Source organism: Pagrus major, chromosome 12 (genome assembly GCF_040436345.1).
Source record: "Pagrus major chromosome 12, Pma_NU_1.0".
NCBI classification, from domain to species: domain Eukaryota; kingdom Metazoa; phylum Chordata; class Actinopteri; order Spariformes; family Sparidae; genus Pagrus; species Pagrus major.
The window spans coordinates 620,231-638,527 of NC_133226.1; the positions used below are offsets into that span (position 1 = coordinate 620,231).

At 40.3% G+C, this 18,297-nt stretch overlaps 1 protein-coding gene across 1 annotated transcript in view; it reads right to left on the reverse strand.

Annotated features, from left to right (window-relative positions):
• Nucleotides 1–888: 888 nt before the first annotated feature.
• The window catches only part of shroom3 (shroom family member 3), a 94,636-nt gene continuing 77,227 nt past the window's right edge, over nt 889–18,297 (reverse strand). Inside the window, exons 17-26 of the mRNA XM_073478546.1 lie at nt 17,753–18,065; nt 15,288–15,364; nt 10,778–10,869; nt 9,762–10,458; nt 9,469–9,679; nt 8,605–8,750; nt 5,908–6,007; nt 5,395–5,560; nt 5,144–5,265; nt 889–3,579 (exon numbers count right to left, since the gene is read on the reverse strand). Of these exons, the coding sequence (XP_073334647.1) occupies nt 3,175–3,579; nt 5,144–5,265; nt 5,395–5,560; nt 5,908–6,007; nt 8,605–8,750; nt 9,469–9,679; nt 9,762–10,458; nt 10,778–10,869; nt 15,288–15,364; nt 17,753–18,065 (2,329 nt within the window). The 3' untranslated portion in view covers nt 889–3,174. The remainder of the gene's footprint in view (nt 3,580–5,143; nt 5,266–5,394; nt 5,561–5,907; nt 6,008–8,604; nt 8,751–9,468; nt 9,680–9,761; nt 10,459–10,777; nt 10,870–15,287; nt 15,365–17,752; nt 18,066–18,297) is intronic.

The window sequence follows — 18,297 nt, forward strand, 5'->3', positions numbered from 1 at the left end:
AACATCAGCAGGGCTATTGTGGAAACACGGTGGGAGGTGACTCCTCAGGCCTGTGACAGCTGACCAATCAGACCAGACTGGGATTTTTGGAAGGGGGGCCTTCGAGAGACAGGCACTTAAACAAAGCTTGCAGACAGAGGGTGCAGCAAATGACAGTATAAGTAAAAACGTGTTTTCTTTTTACTTTAAAGCATGTAAACATTTTCGACACCCAAAATAAAATATGAAATTGAAAGTGAGTATCATACGGGACCTTTAATGTTAACTTTTCATGCGCACAGAAAAAATATTTCCAATGACTCCATGAAGAGGATAGTTTAAATACAATTTAAGTGGCATTCAACCAGTTTTACACATGTAGATCAGTTAACTCATTGTGAGCAGTACTACTCAGCCTGTGAAATTAGTTGATAATGCCTACAGTGGCTCTAGAGGAGCCTTCCACAGTCTGTAAATAACCATGATTATATCATAGTGATGTCATCAGGGTTATCTCTGATTGGCCATGAGTCTTCAAATAAAGAACAGAAAGCTTCTGTTATATTTTAATTACTGGAGTGCTCCTTTAAAATGTGTTTTAGCCTTCATCTTCTGTAGATTTCAATCATCATGTTTCCTCAGGAACTAAAGAAAACGAGAATCAATTAAATGTGCATCATTTCCATCCTCGACAGACATCAGTAACTGAGACAATGACAGGCAGAGCTTCTTTTACTAAATCAAAGCTCCAGGCAGTGATTAAATAAAGAATCTCAACTTATTATTACTTTTTTTTACAAAAAAAAAACAGGTGTGATATGTAGAGTTGTAGAAGTAGTGTTGAATTTATGTGAATGTTTCAATGTTGTCTGGTGGTTGATCAGAGAACTGACTTAATCAGAACACTAATTGTTTAAGCACATCGTTTTATTTCACAGATATCCACAAGGAGAACCACTGACGTAAAATTATATTGTGTCTCTAATCCTTCATGTATGGTAGGTTTGCAGCTGTTTGCAACCATGGCAGTCTGATCAAACAAATAGTGTTTGTGTAGTGTTTAACATATTAAAACAACTAGTCAGTTTGATTAATTAGGTGACTGACGGGACTCTATCAGCAATTTCAACAACTGATTCATTATTTACATTATTTATCAACTTAAAACCTCTTTTCTGTGTTTCCTCTCATTATAAATTAAATATAATTTGATTTGAAAAGTGTGGCATTTATTGTTATTTCTTGACATTTTGTGGACTTAATATCTGATAGATTAAATAAAGTAAAATAAAAAAAACTGGATTTTGTGGCACTAGCAAAATGCTTTAAAACTCTGAACAAGAAGAAAAAATAATACATTTTGGTCCAAATTAAATCCACAAACATTTCATTCTGTGAAAATATTTTGATTCTGACCTTTTTGCATTTTTTGACATCAAATGTTTCATCACATCAGTTTAAAAGGCATAAGTGGAACAATGTTTATTATTCAGTGTAAATTCTGCTGCAAACAATAGTCAAGCTGCTAAAAATTGCTAGGAGCTCCAAACATACAGACAGTAGTGACAGTAGTAGTGTTACAGTATTATATGACAATCAGTTAACCTTCAGGTGCACTTTTTGTGATCATCTCTTTTTGTAGCAGTAAAATAAAAACAGTCCCTCCAGTGGAGTCCCTCCAATTTTGGTTGTTCATTATTGTCCTAGGTTGAGTGTACATGTGTGAAAGCTGGGCAGGTCTTATGGAAATCTCTGAAGGGTTCGACAAGGTGACAAAATTATATTTAATTTTAAAGATGATAGTATTTTGTCTTTGGGAGATAAAACGGGGCGGCTGTAGCTCAGGAGGTAGAGCGGGTCGTCTAGTAATCGGAAGGTCACTGGTTCGAATCCCAGCTCCTCTCAGCTACATGACAAAGTGTCCTCGAGCAAGATACTGAACCCCAAATTGCTCCTGATGAGCAGTTGGTGCCTTGCATGGCAGTGCATTCACACATGAATGTGTGTGTGAATGGGTGAATGTGGCAGTGCATTCACACATGAATGGATGACTGTGGCAAGTATTGTAAAGGGCTTTGAGCTGTCAGTAGCCTGGAAAAGCGCTATAGAAATGCAAGACCATTTACCATTTAAAACACCTGCTCACCTTGTCTTGTCATTAGTAAAAGAATTTGTGGAACGTCTTCCTGAAAACACCGTCAGGACTAAGAACAATTCCAGTGTGATGGGGTCTAACCAATCTGCACCATGATCAGTTTCATTGAAGCTGTAGCAAAGAGATCTCATGCTCATTTTGTGTGCAGGACCTGAGCTGCCAATGAAGGTGATGTTTTAGGCCATTAGGCCATTTTACATTTACAGCTTTAAAGACATAATATGTAACTTTTCCCAAAATGTCCATCTGACCTTTGTTATGTTTTTTTTGTTGAGATGTACTTACATTGTAATCAATTTTAATAATTATTTTCTTAAGGGTCTGGATAATTTACGTGATATTATCATACAACATGATATCATTATGTAATTTTTAAATGTCATGATTATCCTCAATATAAGTATATCGCTAAATCCTAATGTGAATATAACTTTAATATATAACCTCATCCGTTAACATATTTGCCTGAGTCACATCAGATAGATTTTGATCTGTTATGGTGGTTTGTTCAACAAGAAGACAACAACTCCCATAAAGATTGAGAGAAAAATGACATACTGTGCCTTTAAATTGCTGCTCTTGTCATTGCTGAGAGCTTGAAAATTGCAGGAAAAAAATGCACTGGAATTGTCCTGAATAGTATTTGACTATGAACTTGAGGGGCTTTGAAATCACCTTTCAGAGCAGAGGATAGTTAGAGATGTTGGCAGCAGTCGGTTTAGTCTTCACAGTGCTGGCTTCTGATGTTGAGGTGCACAGAGGAGAAATGTACAGTCAGGTGTTGTAAGAATGAGGCATATTAAAGGTGTTTCTTCTTTATGTGTAAAGTCTGCATAGTTGTTTCAGTGGGAACAGTTCCTACTTCAGTGTGAACAGTTCCTGCTATAGTGTGAACAGTTCCTGTTTTAGTGTGACCAAATCCTGTTTCAGGCCCACTTCCTTCATGTAAAGCTCCTTCACTTGAGTTTTTAGGGAGTCCGTTATCTCTTCTTCATTTCCCATCCTTCACTGCCACTCATAACAGTGGCCTGTCAATGACATTACAGAGATGTCACAGTGGTGGACCTGATTGAGTGGGCGGGGCCTGGAATCAAAGAGGGTGGAAGCAGCATTGGAAAAGGAGAAGAGCAGAGGGCGGGACTTGATAATGAGAATGGACTTGCTCTCGACCAACCATGAGCCTCTGCTAGCTCCTGCGGCAGGCTCTCAGCCAGTCGAGTCAGCTGCTCCTCCCCCTGTCTTATGAGGTTGTCAAGGTGCCGCTGGCGAATCAGAAGGGAGGGTTTGGCGCTGACAAAGCGGCGGTAGTCCTGGAGCTGCGGTTCAGTGAGGTAACCAGACAGGATGGCGTGGACCACCCGCTGCCGCCGGTCCAAGTTCTCCTTCAGCTCCCTAGCGTCGTCAGTTTGACTGAAGAGCAGAGAACGCTTGTGATGGAGGGACTCCTGAAGAGGAGGAGACAACATAATATTCATCAGTTTACACAGAATCTTATTTAGTACCATTAATCTTACTTGTTCATGTCAACATCCAAATGGAAACTACAACTGTAAATGTCATATTCAAAACAACACCAGCAGTGTGGTTCTAGAATGGATTGGAAAAATAGGTGTTTTTCGTTGCCAACATTTTGACAAGTCACAGTAGAAGGACAGGCTACTAACAGAGTCAAATTATCTGCTCGGAAAATGCACATTTATATAGACATTAATGTTCCCCAGAGGATGAATGCTAATGACTTTCATGGACCTGCAGACAGGACAGCATTGGACAGACCTATAACCAATCAAAGCAGTCAAAACATGTGACTTGTGACTTCCCAAATCTGGACTCCCAAATCCGCCCCTCCTCTGGCAGTCATACTATCAAACTAACCACATATTACATAAGTGGTCGTGATTGGCCCAACATGGGCCAGGTCATCTTCCAGAGCAAATAAAACATGAGCTTGGCAGATTTGTTTGGTTCCCAGGCTAGGTTTACATGCAACCAAGCTAAATATTTACAGATTACATGAGCCAAATGTTAACATTTAACATGTTCAGTTTATATGGTGATATGAAATATTCGTACATTAAATGAGTCATGTTTTTGTTACTTCACACCTGCCTCACACCCACCTTCTCACTCATTAAGAATGATAAATGGTCTTGAATTTCTATAGCACTTTTCCAGTCTACTGACCACCTAAAGCACTTTACAACAGTTGTCACATTCACCCATTCACACACACATTCATACACTGATGGCAGAGGCATCATTCAAGGATACAACATGCCACTGGAGAATCGAAACATGACTGTGATTTGTAGAAAGACAGTCCCTGATCAGGACAAATATGCACAGTGTAAACATCTGTCAAAGCACAGTTTAACTAATATCGACAAAGTCTAGCTAAGATGGAAGAACGCTGATCCATGTCTGACAGTGTAGAGCTGTCTAAAACTGACAATCTGCTACCTTACAGATGAAAAACAGATACATGTTACTTTAGCTCTACCTAGTGGTAGCAATGTAGCAAAACGACCAGATAAGACATAATAGGACCACTTTTTTAAAAAACTTTCTTAAATAAAAGTTATCAAAACATAAGTAAATATCAATCAAAATAAAACATCCATACAAAATTCAATAACTTTTTTATGTAATTATGTAATAAATGAATGCTTTATGAATAATATATTTCATTTACATGTGAGTTCACTAAAAAGCTTTAACACTGTGATTCATTCATCATGTCAGGTTGTGACTGACACACATAAATGAAGATACAGCCAACATTAACAGACAGATTCAACTCATTATCTATTCTCCTCCATGGTGGCCCTCCATGGTACTTCTAGAGTATTTACATGAACCTCTTAATTTTGGCCTAAAATGGTCCCATAGCTCTTAAAGCAAATTAATATGAGTTCTGTGAAGATAAGTTACAGATGGATTGGTAGGTAAAGATGCACACAGTAAACAGGTAAACAGACTGTAAGATAGCTAGATCCTGTTCTGTCTCACCCTCTCCTCGGCTTTGTCCTCCTGCGTCAGCTCCTCTCTCTCCAGAGCGAGCAGAGATCTGTCGATCCTCGACATCCGGCTGCACAGAGACAGCAGCAGGTTCACGATCTTCTCCAGGTCTCCTGCAAACACAACCAATTTTCAGATTCTGACGCACTCCAGGTACAGTACTACAGCTCCTACTGTGGTCATTGAATATTACTAAAATTTCTGTGATATTTCTTTTGTACAGTGACAGTCAGATGTTGTACCGATGAACATGCTATACTTGTCCCGCTCGTTGGCTTTGAGCCGTTCATGCACCAGTGTTTCGATGCTCGCCCCCAGCGCCTGGTGGCATCTCTGCTCCTCACACAGTGCTTCCTTCTCCTGTCGCAGAGCTGCCACGCTGCGCCTCAGAGCCTCACACAGCTCCACCTGGTAGACATGGTGAGAAACACAAGAAAACTTCAAGTTTCATGTTACTGCTGTGAAGTTTAATTGAAACTACGGAATCAAAACATGGATGGGTGGTGGGATAGAAACAAGTTATTGTCTAAATAGCTGTCTAGAAGTTCTCTCCTTTTCTTTTGTACTTTGCTGTTCTTTTCATCTGTTGTGGGTTTGGTTGTGTTTCGGTCTCTGCTCTGGCCATGTAATACTACTACTACTACTACTACTACTACTACTACTACTACTAATAATAATAATAATAATAATAATAATAATAATAACAGGAAGAAGAAGAAAAACAGTAAAAAGTTTAATAAGAAATACTTTTTTACCTTCTTGGTGTTGAGGTCTTTCTCCTCCTCATCCAGATTGGTCTCCTTCCCTCGGTATGTTGCAGTGCTCTGAGCAGGATCAATGACACCATCTTGGATCCTAAGAGGGGACGCCACTGTTTAAAAACCTACATTTTTATATTTTTTCAAGTGCCAAGTTTTCAAGTTTCCTCAAGATCTGTAATTTGTAGGTTTATTCATTTGAATGTTACCTTGAGTGAAAGAAAGAGGGGAGAAAGTAGGCATCAGAAAAAGAAAGTACTTAAAAGCATGACAACTATTACAATGAACATGAACAGAAAAAAGAAAAGATAGAAAGAAACAAAAATCAATGGATAGAAAAAGACCTCAAATAACCAAGCGAAAATTTGAAAATAAAGGTCCAGAAAAGACAATAAAAGTACTACTATAGAGATTAAGTAATTAATTTATACTTGTGCCATTTTTATCCAAGACATCTTGACCATGTTTTATGCTATACCATTATAGCATAAATTATTCATAGTTTAAAAAGCAATATAAGTACAGCCTGCAAAACTTCCAACCTTTACATACTTTTAAACAGGGTTCAAATTACACAGGGGCTTTCCGGGAAGCTCTATTTTCCAGTGCACCCCTCTACTAAACATGTCACATGCATGCCCATACATGGATGTGCACGGCAGCGTGGTCAATTGCAGGATTACTGCAAAAAATTATTGTTACTACAACAAACTTATAATACTAATAAAACTAATTAATACTATCGGTAATGTTTTATAAAGGCTAAATAACAACAACAACAACATAAATCTACTGTTTACTGTTTGAATCAAGAAATGCATATAATTATCAGAGCAAACAAAAAACAAAAAAAATGGACTGTGGACAGTGTTTTAGAGCTCCGCTAAATGTCTCAATGTAGGCTTTCAGGGGAGCAGGTGTCTCTTTCAGGGGAGTCGAGCTCCCCTTAGCTCCCCCGTGATTTGAACCATGCTTTTGAACTGAAGTATTATTACTATTACTAGGTTAATTAGAAGATATTGGAACAACAGCACAAACAGACAGAAGAGGAGCTTCTATTATAAGAAGTTCACAATAAAAGTTTACACTGATGCCCGATTACACTGGTCAATACCAGTCTATAAAGAGTACCAACTGTGGTCATTAGGCTGCAGTATTGTTCAGTTGTTTAGACTGCAGGAAGCGATCTGTCAAATCTCTCCTCTGAACTGACTCTTTAGCCCTTTAGTCATGTAGACACTGATACCTTTATGATTGATTTACATGAGCTGGTGTTACGGCTCAGAACAATAATGTTGTCCACAGTTCTTCTGTACTATGTTCCATCTTTAAGTTTAATGAAACGGTGAAACAGTCACTGTGGTTGAAAACTCTCTGCTGTTGAGAAACATTGATCAGGTTTGTCCGGTCTCACCTGTCCTGGCTAACAATGGCCACACTGTCTAACTTGCCAGCCTGGTTCCAGACCTCCAGCAGTTCAAATAGAGTTGGTGTGTTTTCATTGATGACAGGTAAAGAAATAATCAACCAATTAGAGTTTTGGTGGGATTAAGAATGGGGACATTATCTTCATCCACAGGTCCCTAGCTATCCAGCTATATTGAAGGCTGGAGCTGCGACCATGACCTGGCAGCAAAGCCACCAAACTGTATTTTGCTTCATCTCCATTTCTGCTATATTTCACTATATTTTATTTATTTAAATGATTATCCAACTTCAGAACTTGGAGAAAAACTACATCAAATTTGTACGATTCAGACAAGGTCAAAGGTCAAACACATAATGTTTCTGTGATTGTTACCTTGCCATGTACAACAGAGAAATGAGGCCTCTGAATTAATGGTTGTTTTTCTTCTTTTCAAAAAGAAACAATTTCTTCCCTGAACATCATGTTCACCAACAAACCAAAACACATTCAAGATGTCGCTGACTTTATAGGTCACAACATGCAAGACAGCAGAGGTTTATGTTTCTTCTCTGTGTCAGCAGCTGATAGGAGGCTGTCAGCAGACACCAAAAAAATGAAGAACACTGGTTTACATTTCATCCTGTTCATTTAATCCTTCAGTTACATAAGTTTAATTTCTGCAAATTTGGTCTTGTGGCTAAATAAACACACTCAACATGAAGGTCTTTATCCTTGGGTTACATAAAACACTTTAAAGGAAAGTCACAGTCATACTCCTCCAGCTTTAATCATCAGTATGTGATGTTCAGTGGACTCCAGTGTTGGTTAAGCACGGGTAAACCAGGAAAGCAAGAGGTTGTTCTCCAAAAGGCTTTTTAAACTCCCTATATAATTTTATTTTGGGGAAATAAATGGATATATTCACAAAAAGGAGTGTTTTGTTTATACTAAAACACTCTTCCATTCCTTTTTGTGTAAACATAATGCAATACGTTTTTAACTGGTTATGAAACAGTCTGAATATGATACTATATGACCTATAAACTAGACCATCAGCAAGAGGACTGGCTATTTCTGTATAAATATTATAGTTGCCTGTCACAAGATCAGAGTCCTTGTGAATAATTGTGTATAAAGGATACTTAAACAAAGTTTACCTTGTTTCACCAGCGTCGTCATATTACAATTATTATAGCTTATAGCTACAATTAGATACATTACCTCATCTTGCTGCTTTAAAACATCACTGATATATTCTAAGGCAAAACACATGATGCCAGAATTACCTATCATCCAATCGGCTGCTGCCCCTGTGCTGCCATGGTGATTTACAAACCAATCTGCTGTTTGGAAATATCTCTTCCATAAGTTCTATCGTGGATTTAGCCCCCCACATGTCAAAGAGGGGCACCAGAGAGATGTCCTGCAGCACCTGTGTACAATGAAAAGGAAGAATCAAACTACGCACAACAACAAAGGAGGAGTCAGAAGTGGGTTTGGTCACAAAGGTATAGTTTGGACTTGGTATGATGACAAAGACAGACTCAGAAGTAGGTACTTGGACTAGGATAAACTATGGTACAGTACAACAAAAGAATAAAGTTAGATCTAAGTACAATCAGAAAGGCAGAATCAGAACACTTGACAAAGGGAGCGTCAGAGCTAGGTATGATGATAACAAAGTCAGAATTAGGTACAACAAGAAAGGCAGTGTCTGAACTGTGTACCATGACAAAGGTAGCATCAGAAGTAGGTACAACACCAACCCTAGGTATGACGATAAAGGTAGAGTGAGTATTACCAACGCTGATCAAGGTAGGGTCAGAACTAGATACACGGAATCAGAATTAGAGGACAAAAATAGGATGAAGGCAAAGATAGAGTCAGGATTAGTTGTGAGAACAAAGGCAAAGTTAGAACTCAACATTTATGAGAATTAAGTCAGAACTGAGTGCGGAAACAAGGGTACAGTCAGTACTGTGTAAGACAATTAAGGCAGTCTGAACAAGTCTTTATGGCAAAGATAAGAGTTGGAACTAGATACAATAATAATGGCAAAGTCTGAATTACTAAGGTCCAATGACCAAGGTAGAGTCAGAACTAGCTACAGCATCATTTATTAAAGGTAACTCCTGACTTCAGGTACTCACCAGCTGCCTGGCCAGTGCCTCCACTCGCAGCTCCGCAGATGTCTGTTCTCTCTTGGACAGGGGCTGGTACTCCGGACCTAGGCCATCATCGGTTGTAGAGGATGTGGTAACAGAGTGGAGGACTGTGGCTTCAGGGGAAGGAAGGCTGGACACAGGTGGAGGAACAATGGAGGAAGATGGGGACATTGGAGGGGAGTGGAGCAATGACTTCCTGTTAGAAATGATGGAGTTGTTTAAGTGATTATGATAATATTTCAACTTAAGTTTAAATATAAACTTTTTGTGCAGCAAACCTTCCAACAATGGGTTGTCCAGCTTCCTGCTCCAACTCAAGGGGAGAAGGAGGGGGAGGGAACTCCTCAATTATGCTTGTCTCTTGGATTGGCGGAGGAGGTGACAGAGGGGCAGGATTTTGGTAAAAGACCTCGTCAAAGTCTGCCTGCAATACGCTTGTTTCTAGTGGTTGCTCCTGGTCAATGGAGCTGAAGAGGCTGGACTCAGAGATTCGCAGTGAGGACAGGTGCTGGTGAATGGATGGATGGGAGGATGCAGGAGGAGATGGAATGAAGCTCCCGCTGTCCTTCCTGTTTGATGGGGATGAAACCATTTTGGTGTTTTCTGCTGAATGCCCTCCTCTCGACTCTAAACTGAAGGCTCTCTGTCTATAGATGTCCTTTGCAGTGTCTTCTAATATGCTGGCGTCACTCAAACTGTGTACCGTCTGCCTGCCTGTCACCAGGGTTTCATTGTAGCCGGTAGTGTTACCTCCATCACCTGGGATGCCTGGGAAGGTGATGGCATCCAAGTTCGCCTGGCTCAGCCTCTCGCTAGCATGCCACTCAGTGCTGCCTCCGTCCTGAGCCCCAGATGTGGAGAAGGGGCAGGGCAGGCCAACAGAGGCCGCCAAGGTGGAGGTACTGCTGGTTCGCTGCCGCTCACTATTCTTCTGTCGCTCCCTACGAGTGACGGGAGTGTGGGAGGAGCCCACGTCTAGGATCAGAAGAGAAGGAAGGGACAGAGACAGGATTCAAATGGGAGTCACAGTACAATGAGATATTTTTATGGAATATAATGGATGCTAATCATAAGATGCTGCTGACAGCATAATTCACTACTATAGGTATAGTTCCTAAACAACATTAACTTTTGCTCCTATCATCTCCAGCTGATGATTAATTAAATGAAAAAGCCAGATAAAAAAAAACTACATGTCGGTTGAAGTGTTTGCACAAGTCTGCACATGGTTTCTTTCAAGGAGCTGAGAGAAAGCCACAAGTTTGACAACTATGTGTTTTTTTATTTTGCGCACCTTGTGAAGATCCTGCAAGCTGGACGGTGTTGGGACTATTCTGGGAGTGTTGGACACAGACAAGGCCCCCTGATGCCTGGATATCTGCAGGTCTGAAAGATAGACAAACAGAAAAAGAATTTAAAAAGGAGAGGAACATGTCAACAGACAGATTTTCAGATAATAAGAATGTTCAGTTTAAGTCAGGGCTGTGTCAGAGAGACGTTTCTTAAATTTGATTACTACTATGGTAATATGGTCACTTATCAGAGCATATTTCTTATTGTAAACACAGATAAAGGGTAATTCCACCAATTTTACACATTAAAGTGTGTTCACAGGTCTTGGGAAGTACTACACCACTGTAAAAAGGTAATATAAAGCCTTTGTGGCTCCAGAGCAATTCAGCATTGACCGCATAACAGCTTTATTGATTATATTGGTTGTGGTTGCATATCTAAAGGTGTTTTTCCATATACAACTGCCAGCCTGGCTCCACCTAGCTTGACTTGGTGTGGCATCCTGGCATAACAGGAATTTGCATTTCAACCACAACTGGCCGTATGTCTTTAACTAATGACACGCTTGTCTTGATCCCCTATTGAAGAATCACCACTAAGGCTGCATTTACACCAAATCCATTGTTGTGGCGAAAAAGCAGGTTTCCCCATTGATTGTAATGAGGGTAGTCAGTTTTGGCTGCTGCGTTGCGTGCCGCAGGGGGCTCCACCAAAAAACGCAGTCGGCTGCAGCAGAAAAGTTGAAGCCAAGTCAACTTTTGTAGAAACTGAAGAGTGTAATGTTTCATGTGTATTCAATCAGTTTGGCTTTGTACACCACTTTAAAACACATTTGTCAATGCAAACAAACACTGAAGGACTGGCATGTTTAACCTACTGTGTCAGAGACATGACCGAAGATCATAAACAGAGCAGAATGGGTCAGTAGCAGGGCATGTACTTTAGCATGGATAAATACTACAGAGGGAACATTTCTCTGTGTAGCGTTAAGTTTCACTTTCACTTCGGTTCAGTCTTGTCCCCCAATTTAAAACACACAGCAATGATCTGCCTCATCCTGGTTGTTTACTGTTGTATTTATCTGTCGATGAGGACTGATCAGTGGGGGTTTCCAACACGTCACACACCATGGAGTAACACTCCCACACCACCGCACCAACCTGCAGCGTTTTGCCACAACGCTGGATTAGGTCTGAATGTACACTAAGGCAGGTTTCAGACCAAATTAGGTGGTGTGGCAAAAACACAGGACTTCCCATTCATATTAGTGAGGGCAGTCCATTTTGGTTGCGGCGATGCTGGGCAAAAAAAACGCAGCAGAAAGAATTGAAACCAACTCAACTTTCGGAGAAACTAGCCACATCGCATTGAGGTGGCCAATCACATAAGCTGCTGATCAGACTGGCAGCATTAATGACTATAACCACAGAGGATTGTAATGTTATGTGTCATGTGTATTCACTCAGTTTGGCATTGTGCATCAGTTAAAATGCATCCGTGGATGCTGACGATCACTGTAGGACAGAGGGAACACAATGGACGTTTCTTTGTGTAGTGCTATGTTATACTTGTGATCACTCGGTTTATCCCAGTTTAAAACACACAGTAATGATCTGCCTTGCATCCTGGTTGTTACTATTATTTTCAATCCGTCAATGTGGACAAAGGATCACTAGTAGGACCAGCATGTTAGTAGCATAACAACATGGCAGCTCCACCTTTGGGCAAACTGATCAACATGGGTTCCTGACACATCAAACACCCGAACCATGGAGTGACATTCCCCCACACCACTGTACAAGCCTGCAGCGTTTTGCCACATTTGCCTGATTTAGTCTGAATGTACCCTAACAAAGTGGCTCCTCTAATTCAGTTACAAACACATTTCATTTCTTACAACTTCTTCACAATAAAACCCCCCTGTTATTAAGTAATTTAAAAGCTTTTATTATGAAGCAGCATTACAGAAAATGTTGTGTTTTCACCAGCAGTCACCAAACATGACTCCTAAAACAGCTGAAAGCTGAAAGATAATGAAACAGCAGTAGTTCAAAGTAGGGATGAGAGCATCTAAAGAGATTCAGTTAGCTCCAAAAGTTCTGAGAGCTGAACACACAGACTTTTTAAAAACGTCTTTCTCTCAGGTTTCCTTCACAGACATGAGTTGAGTATCGATTTGTAACACACACTTGTTTGAGGGGGAGACGGGTGCTTGTCACGGGCTGGCCTCAGTCGCAAGATGTCATGAGGCTTGGCCCTTGGCGGGGCAGTCACCACTCAGCTCAACTCGGCCCAGTAAAAGTGGTGATGGAAAAGCAAATCGCCGTGTCTCGGTTTGACTTGCAGCCAAAGGTGCTGGTGGAAAAACACCATTAGAATAACTAAATCATAAGTGTGCCCTGATCAACTCCTCCATATTGTGGCTGCAAAGAACACTGCAGCCTCTAGGGGACATTAGCTGGACTTAAGACTATTTGGATGAAAGGAAAACAATACAAGAAGAGGTGGATGATTAAACACCAGTACATGTCATTTGTATTCAACAGGTAAAAAACACTTTACTATGGGCCCTCACATATGTTCTTCATTAGAATGATCATTAACTTGTCCTGTTTCTTCACAGTGATCATTAAATTTTTTTAAAGTTCAGTTCTCAGTAGTGGTGCATTCATGTTCCTGGTTTTATTGAGACACCAGACTGATCTGTGTAAACAAACACACAGAATTCCTCAACTGACCTATGACCTTCACATTTTGAGAGCAAACATATTTTAGCGTTTTTTAAATAATAAATCCGTGAGGACTGGAGTTAGTCTCAGTGCCAGGGAATTTCCTCTGCATCCTAAATTCCTCAGTTCATCCCTCCTTTAACTCCTCTCCTTCACTTCTCTTCGCATTAGCCTCTTTTGAACCCTTTCACTCCTCTCAACGTTTTCTCCTTTCTTTCCTGTTACTAAACCCTCGACTCCTTAATCTCTTTTCTTAACTTCCTCCCTCATCCTCCTCCTCCTCGCCTCTCGATCACCTCTCGCCTATCTTTAACTGCCAACTCTTCCCTCTTCTCCTTCTTTCATACCAAGGAATACTCCCTTTCCCTTTCCCTTCTCTTCTTTCCTTTCACCCTCTCTACACTTCTCCTCCCTTCTCCTCTTCATATTCTTCCTCATCTCTCCTCATCCTGCTTCCATCTTTACTTCCTCCTTGCTTTCAGTTTCTTCCTCCATCTCTCCTTTTCTCCTCTCCTTGTTTCCTTTTCTCTTTTCTTCCTCCCCTCTCCATAGACTTAATCTTTTCCCTTTCACTTCCTTCTCTTCCATCTTTTTACATCTCATCTCCTTTACCTTCCTTCATCTATCCTTCCTATAACTCCACCCTTGCTCTTCTCTTTTTACCTCCTATGTTTCACATCCTCTGTTCATCCCATTCTTTCCCTCTCATTCCTTTCTCCTCATTCCTTCTCCCTCTCCTTCTCCTTCTCCTTCTCCTTCTCCTTCTCCTTCTCCCTCTCTCTCTCTCTCTCTCTCTCTCTCTCTCACATTGTGGTGCCAGCAGTGGGGCACAAGGCCACCGTTGGTTTTAAAATAGCAAAGAGCCTAAAGCACACACACACACACACACACACACACACACACACACACACACACACACACACACACACACACACACACTGGCTAACTGTTAACAGCCTATTATGGAGAAGAGCTAAAATATTGATATTTTTCAGCAGGAAACAAACAGAAGTCTCATATTTTGCTCAAACTAGTAAAAATTTGTTGTGGGTCATAAACAAAGCATCGGAGCGAAAACATCTGTGAGACTAGAATTACTGCCTTGCAGTTGTATGCCTCCATGCACCAGTCAAGTTGCTGTTCCTGAGTTATGGTGTTGAATAGTGGCCAGAACAGTGCAGAATATTATAATGTCATTGTCATTGATATAAACACTAATAATAATAAAAACATCATCCTATTAGACATTTGGGTAAAATATTGTCATACTTATATGAATTGTTGAGTAATGGCCAAAAATGTGTTTTACCACTTGAGTCTTGACTTGAGTCCAAGTGGATGTTTGGGCCAAGTTTAAAGAAATTCCCTCTCTGTGTTTCTGAAATATTGGTTCACGAGAATGGGATGCCATAAGGTCACAGTGACCTTGGCCTTTGACCTTTGCCCACCAAAATCTGATCAGTTTATCCTTGAGTCCAAGTGGACATTTGTTCTTGAGGTATCATGTCCACAAGAATGGACAACACCGACGGACGACCCGAAAACATAGTGCCTCTGGCCGGGGCTAATGCTGGCACGGAAGCATTAAAACAAAATATGCATAATAATTTGATATAATTATTTAAAGTGTCTTGTTTTATGCAGTGTGTTTAATTAAGTTTACTGAACTGAAATGAGAGATGTGATAAATGAGATGACAGGATGGGAGAGGTGAAAAAACCTAGTCTGCACAACAGCTCTTTGGTCACATGATCATATGGTCTGATAGCAGATGTAACATACCTGTCCCCAGCCAGAGAGTGGCGTCCAGGTTCAGAGACGAAGACACCAAACATTCGTATGTCACCTTTAGAGAAGTCCTGAAACAGACACAGACAAAGTTGAGTCTTTTAGGCTGTTTTATTAAGATACCTCCACTACTTCTGTTTATCCTCTCCATGTGGATTCATATATTTCATACTATTTATAATTGATAACAATATGAATCTCCCACCTGGGGGTCAGTAAAGTTTTTATTTCATCTTATTATATTGTGACATAATCCTCAGGTCCAGATGGATGATTTCAACTTCTTTTGACATAATGTGTCCCAGCATACTGAGAAATTAAAGCTGCTGTGAGTGTTATCGTCGTTTTAGCTAACTTCATGTCCGTTTTGCAGTTAGCAGTCTCCTCCGTCCTCTCTTTGTCATTACAGGAATGTGCAGCGGTAGTTGCCAGACAGCAGCAAACATGAGGATTCTGCTCTCTGTGTGTTCACGAGCTCTTATGGAGAACAGTGATTACTGTTGGAATATAGGGCCACAGTATTTAACACTTATTTTAATACAAATATATCACTACAGCAGCTTTAAGTTATGCTTTTTATAAATATTTTTTTCTACTACACTACAAAACAACTATTTGACTCAGTGTGGTGAACATGAATCTTCATCTAAAACTGAATGCTTCAAGAAAAAAATATCAGTGTTGATATTTAGATAACAATGTGACAGTTCTAAGGTCAGTAATGTAATTAACAGAAGCCAACAAGATCACACTCTGTCTCTTGTTTGTTTGTACTACATATTATACTGTTTATTGTTAATTATATTGTTTGTTTGATTCGACTTTATTCCAAAAGTGTACTTTCTAGCTATAAACATTTAGTATTCCTGTTTCTGTGTCTCTGACCTAGTTCCAAAAATAAATCCAAACGGTGCATCAGCAATCACATGTCTGACCACAGACCTTATCATAAAATAAAAACACAACACAGGCCTTATGTCTACTGCTTCTCCACTCAGCCGAGTTACAGCTCTGCACCATAAACTTTAACATGTCTGTGTGAGAGCCTTGATTAAATATACTGTATTTTTAGAAACGTTCCCATCCATCAAAGACCACACACAGTGTTACATCAATCAAGTGCATTAAAAGACAACAAAAGAGTTGTGTTTTTATGCAGTGTAGAAAATTGTTGGTGCTGGTGCAAAAGTTCAGGGACATTTCAAATTATTTGTCATCTGCTTCAATTAACAAATCCAACACAGCAGGACAGCCACCACCCTGCAGAGAAATCTATTGTTTAAAGTAAGAGGACAGAGTGTCTGTTTGTCTGTCTGAGCTCTAATGATGTTTATGTGACACAGGCTGCTCTGATCACTGACAGAGATAAAAGACAAATCCATCCTTTACTGCATTCCTTTAAGAACTCTGTAGATGTGTGTATCATGTATGTATACGTGTGTGTGTTATCTTTGCCATCATCCACATCGGACAGCGCCCAGCCACCCTCTCCGGCTCCCTGGCACCTCACAGGAAACTCTGAGGATTCTGGGTATTTCCTGTGTGACTCAGGGCCAAATGTCCATTAATGGCTAAATGTCATCAAATAGATGGTAATGCCAAGGAGGCCACGATTATAGGATTTCTCAGAAGCCTATTCAAGTTATTGACTTACTTAATTTAGAATCCAAATGGATGGCAAAAAATACAGCTTTTTTTTAATCCTTGTTTTCTATAATCTTATACTGATATTTTATTCCTGTGAAGGCATCATGATAGTTCTTTAATTTTTTTACTTTGTTTCTTGGGTACTAGTAGTTGAGACATTCAGAATTGGCCTCTCACCAGCCCAAAGCCTGCAGGTATGTTTAGTATCAAGGATGTAGTTTTTATCCTCAGCTCTGTATAGGCAGTTTGCTACCATGATCCCCCCGGCGATTAATAAAGTATTCTGATTCTGATTTTGATGATGTACTACAACGAAGATGTTGATTTCCTGAGCCATGTTTTTCCAAACACCTCTGTGTCTGAGGGAATCTGATTGATCTGACTAATTTGCTGTCACTCATGTGCATCAACACCTCCAGTGTTGAAGGCAGTATAACCATTTTTATACCGAAATTAGCACATATATGCAGGTTTTTGAAACGCAGGTAAACCCTCTAAAAAAAGGGAATTAATTGCATATGTGTCCCCCCCCATGGCTACTGCAGAGTCACATGATCTAGAAATGAATGACGCTTGTACCCATTCATATTGAAGACAAAACCAAGAGGTTAGTTGTTTTGTGGATTTTTTGACCAGTGTCAAAGGGGTACATGTTTGAACGGGGGTTGGGAGATCTGGCCAAATAAAACCACACATTGATTTGAACAAAATCTGTCTTTTCTTTCTGTCTCCAAGGCTATTATACATTTGGTTCAGTTTAAGATCCACAACTTTGAAGATGTATTAGGCACCAAAACACTGTACAGTGTTACCTGGTTCAGTGTTTCTTGTGTGGGGGAGGAGCGGGAGCGGTAGTGTTGAGGAATCATTTGTCTTTCCTCGGATCTCTCGAGGAGATTCTCAGCAGAAGCCGACCTCCCAGAGCCACGAGCTGACCCGGCCCTCTGCAGAGCGCCATTGAGCTGCTTAGACAGTCCCAGGTTGGGTTGAGGATCTGCAGCAAGCTGCAGGTGGACCAGGCCTGGGTCTCTGCTGGAAGACTGACCCTGTCTACTGAGACTTGCTTCAGGGGTGAGATCCCAGATGATCTGGGCCTGGAACCCAAGAGGGGAACCAGAAGGAGCACTGAGAGTAGAAACCAGGAAGAGGAGTTATGAAATTGTAATAATAATGTAATAATCCAATTTCATTTTAAAATGTAAATTAAGTTCTTAAAATTCATTCTGCTGTACACGTTTGTCTAAATGAAATTCCATGGCATTCAATTCAAAAGAAAAAACAGAAACTAGAAATGTTGAACTGCTAACCAATGTCAGTTAAATTCATCATCTGGGGACTATGCATGTCCAATGTGCAA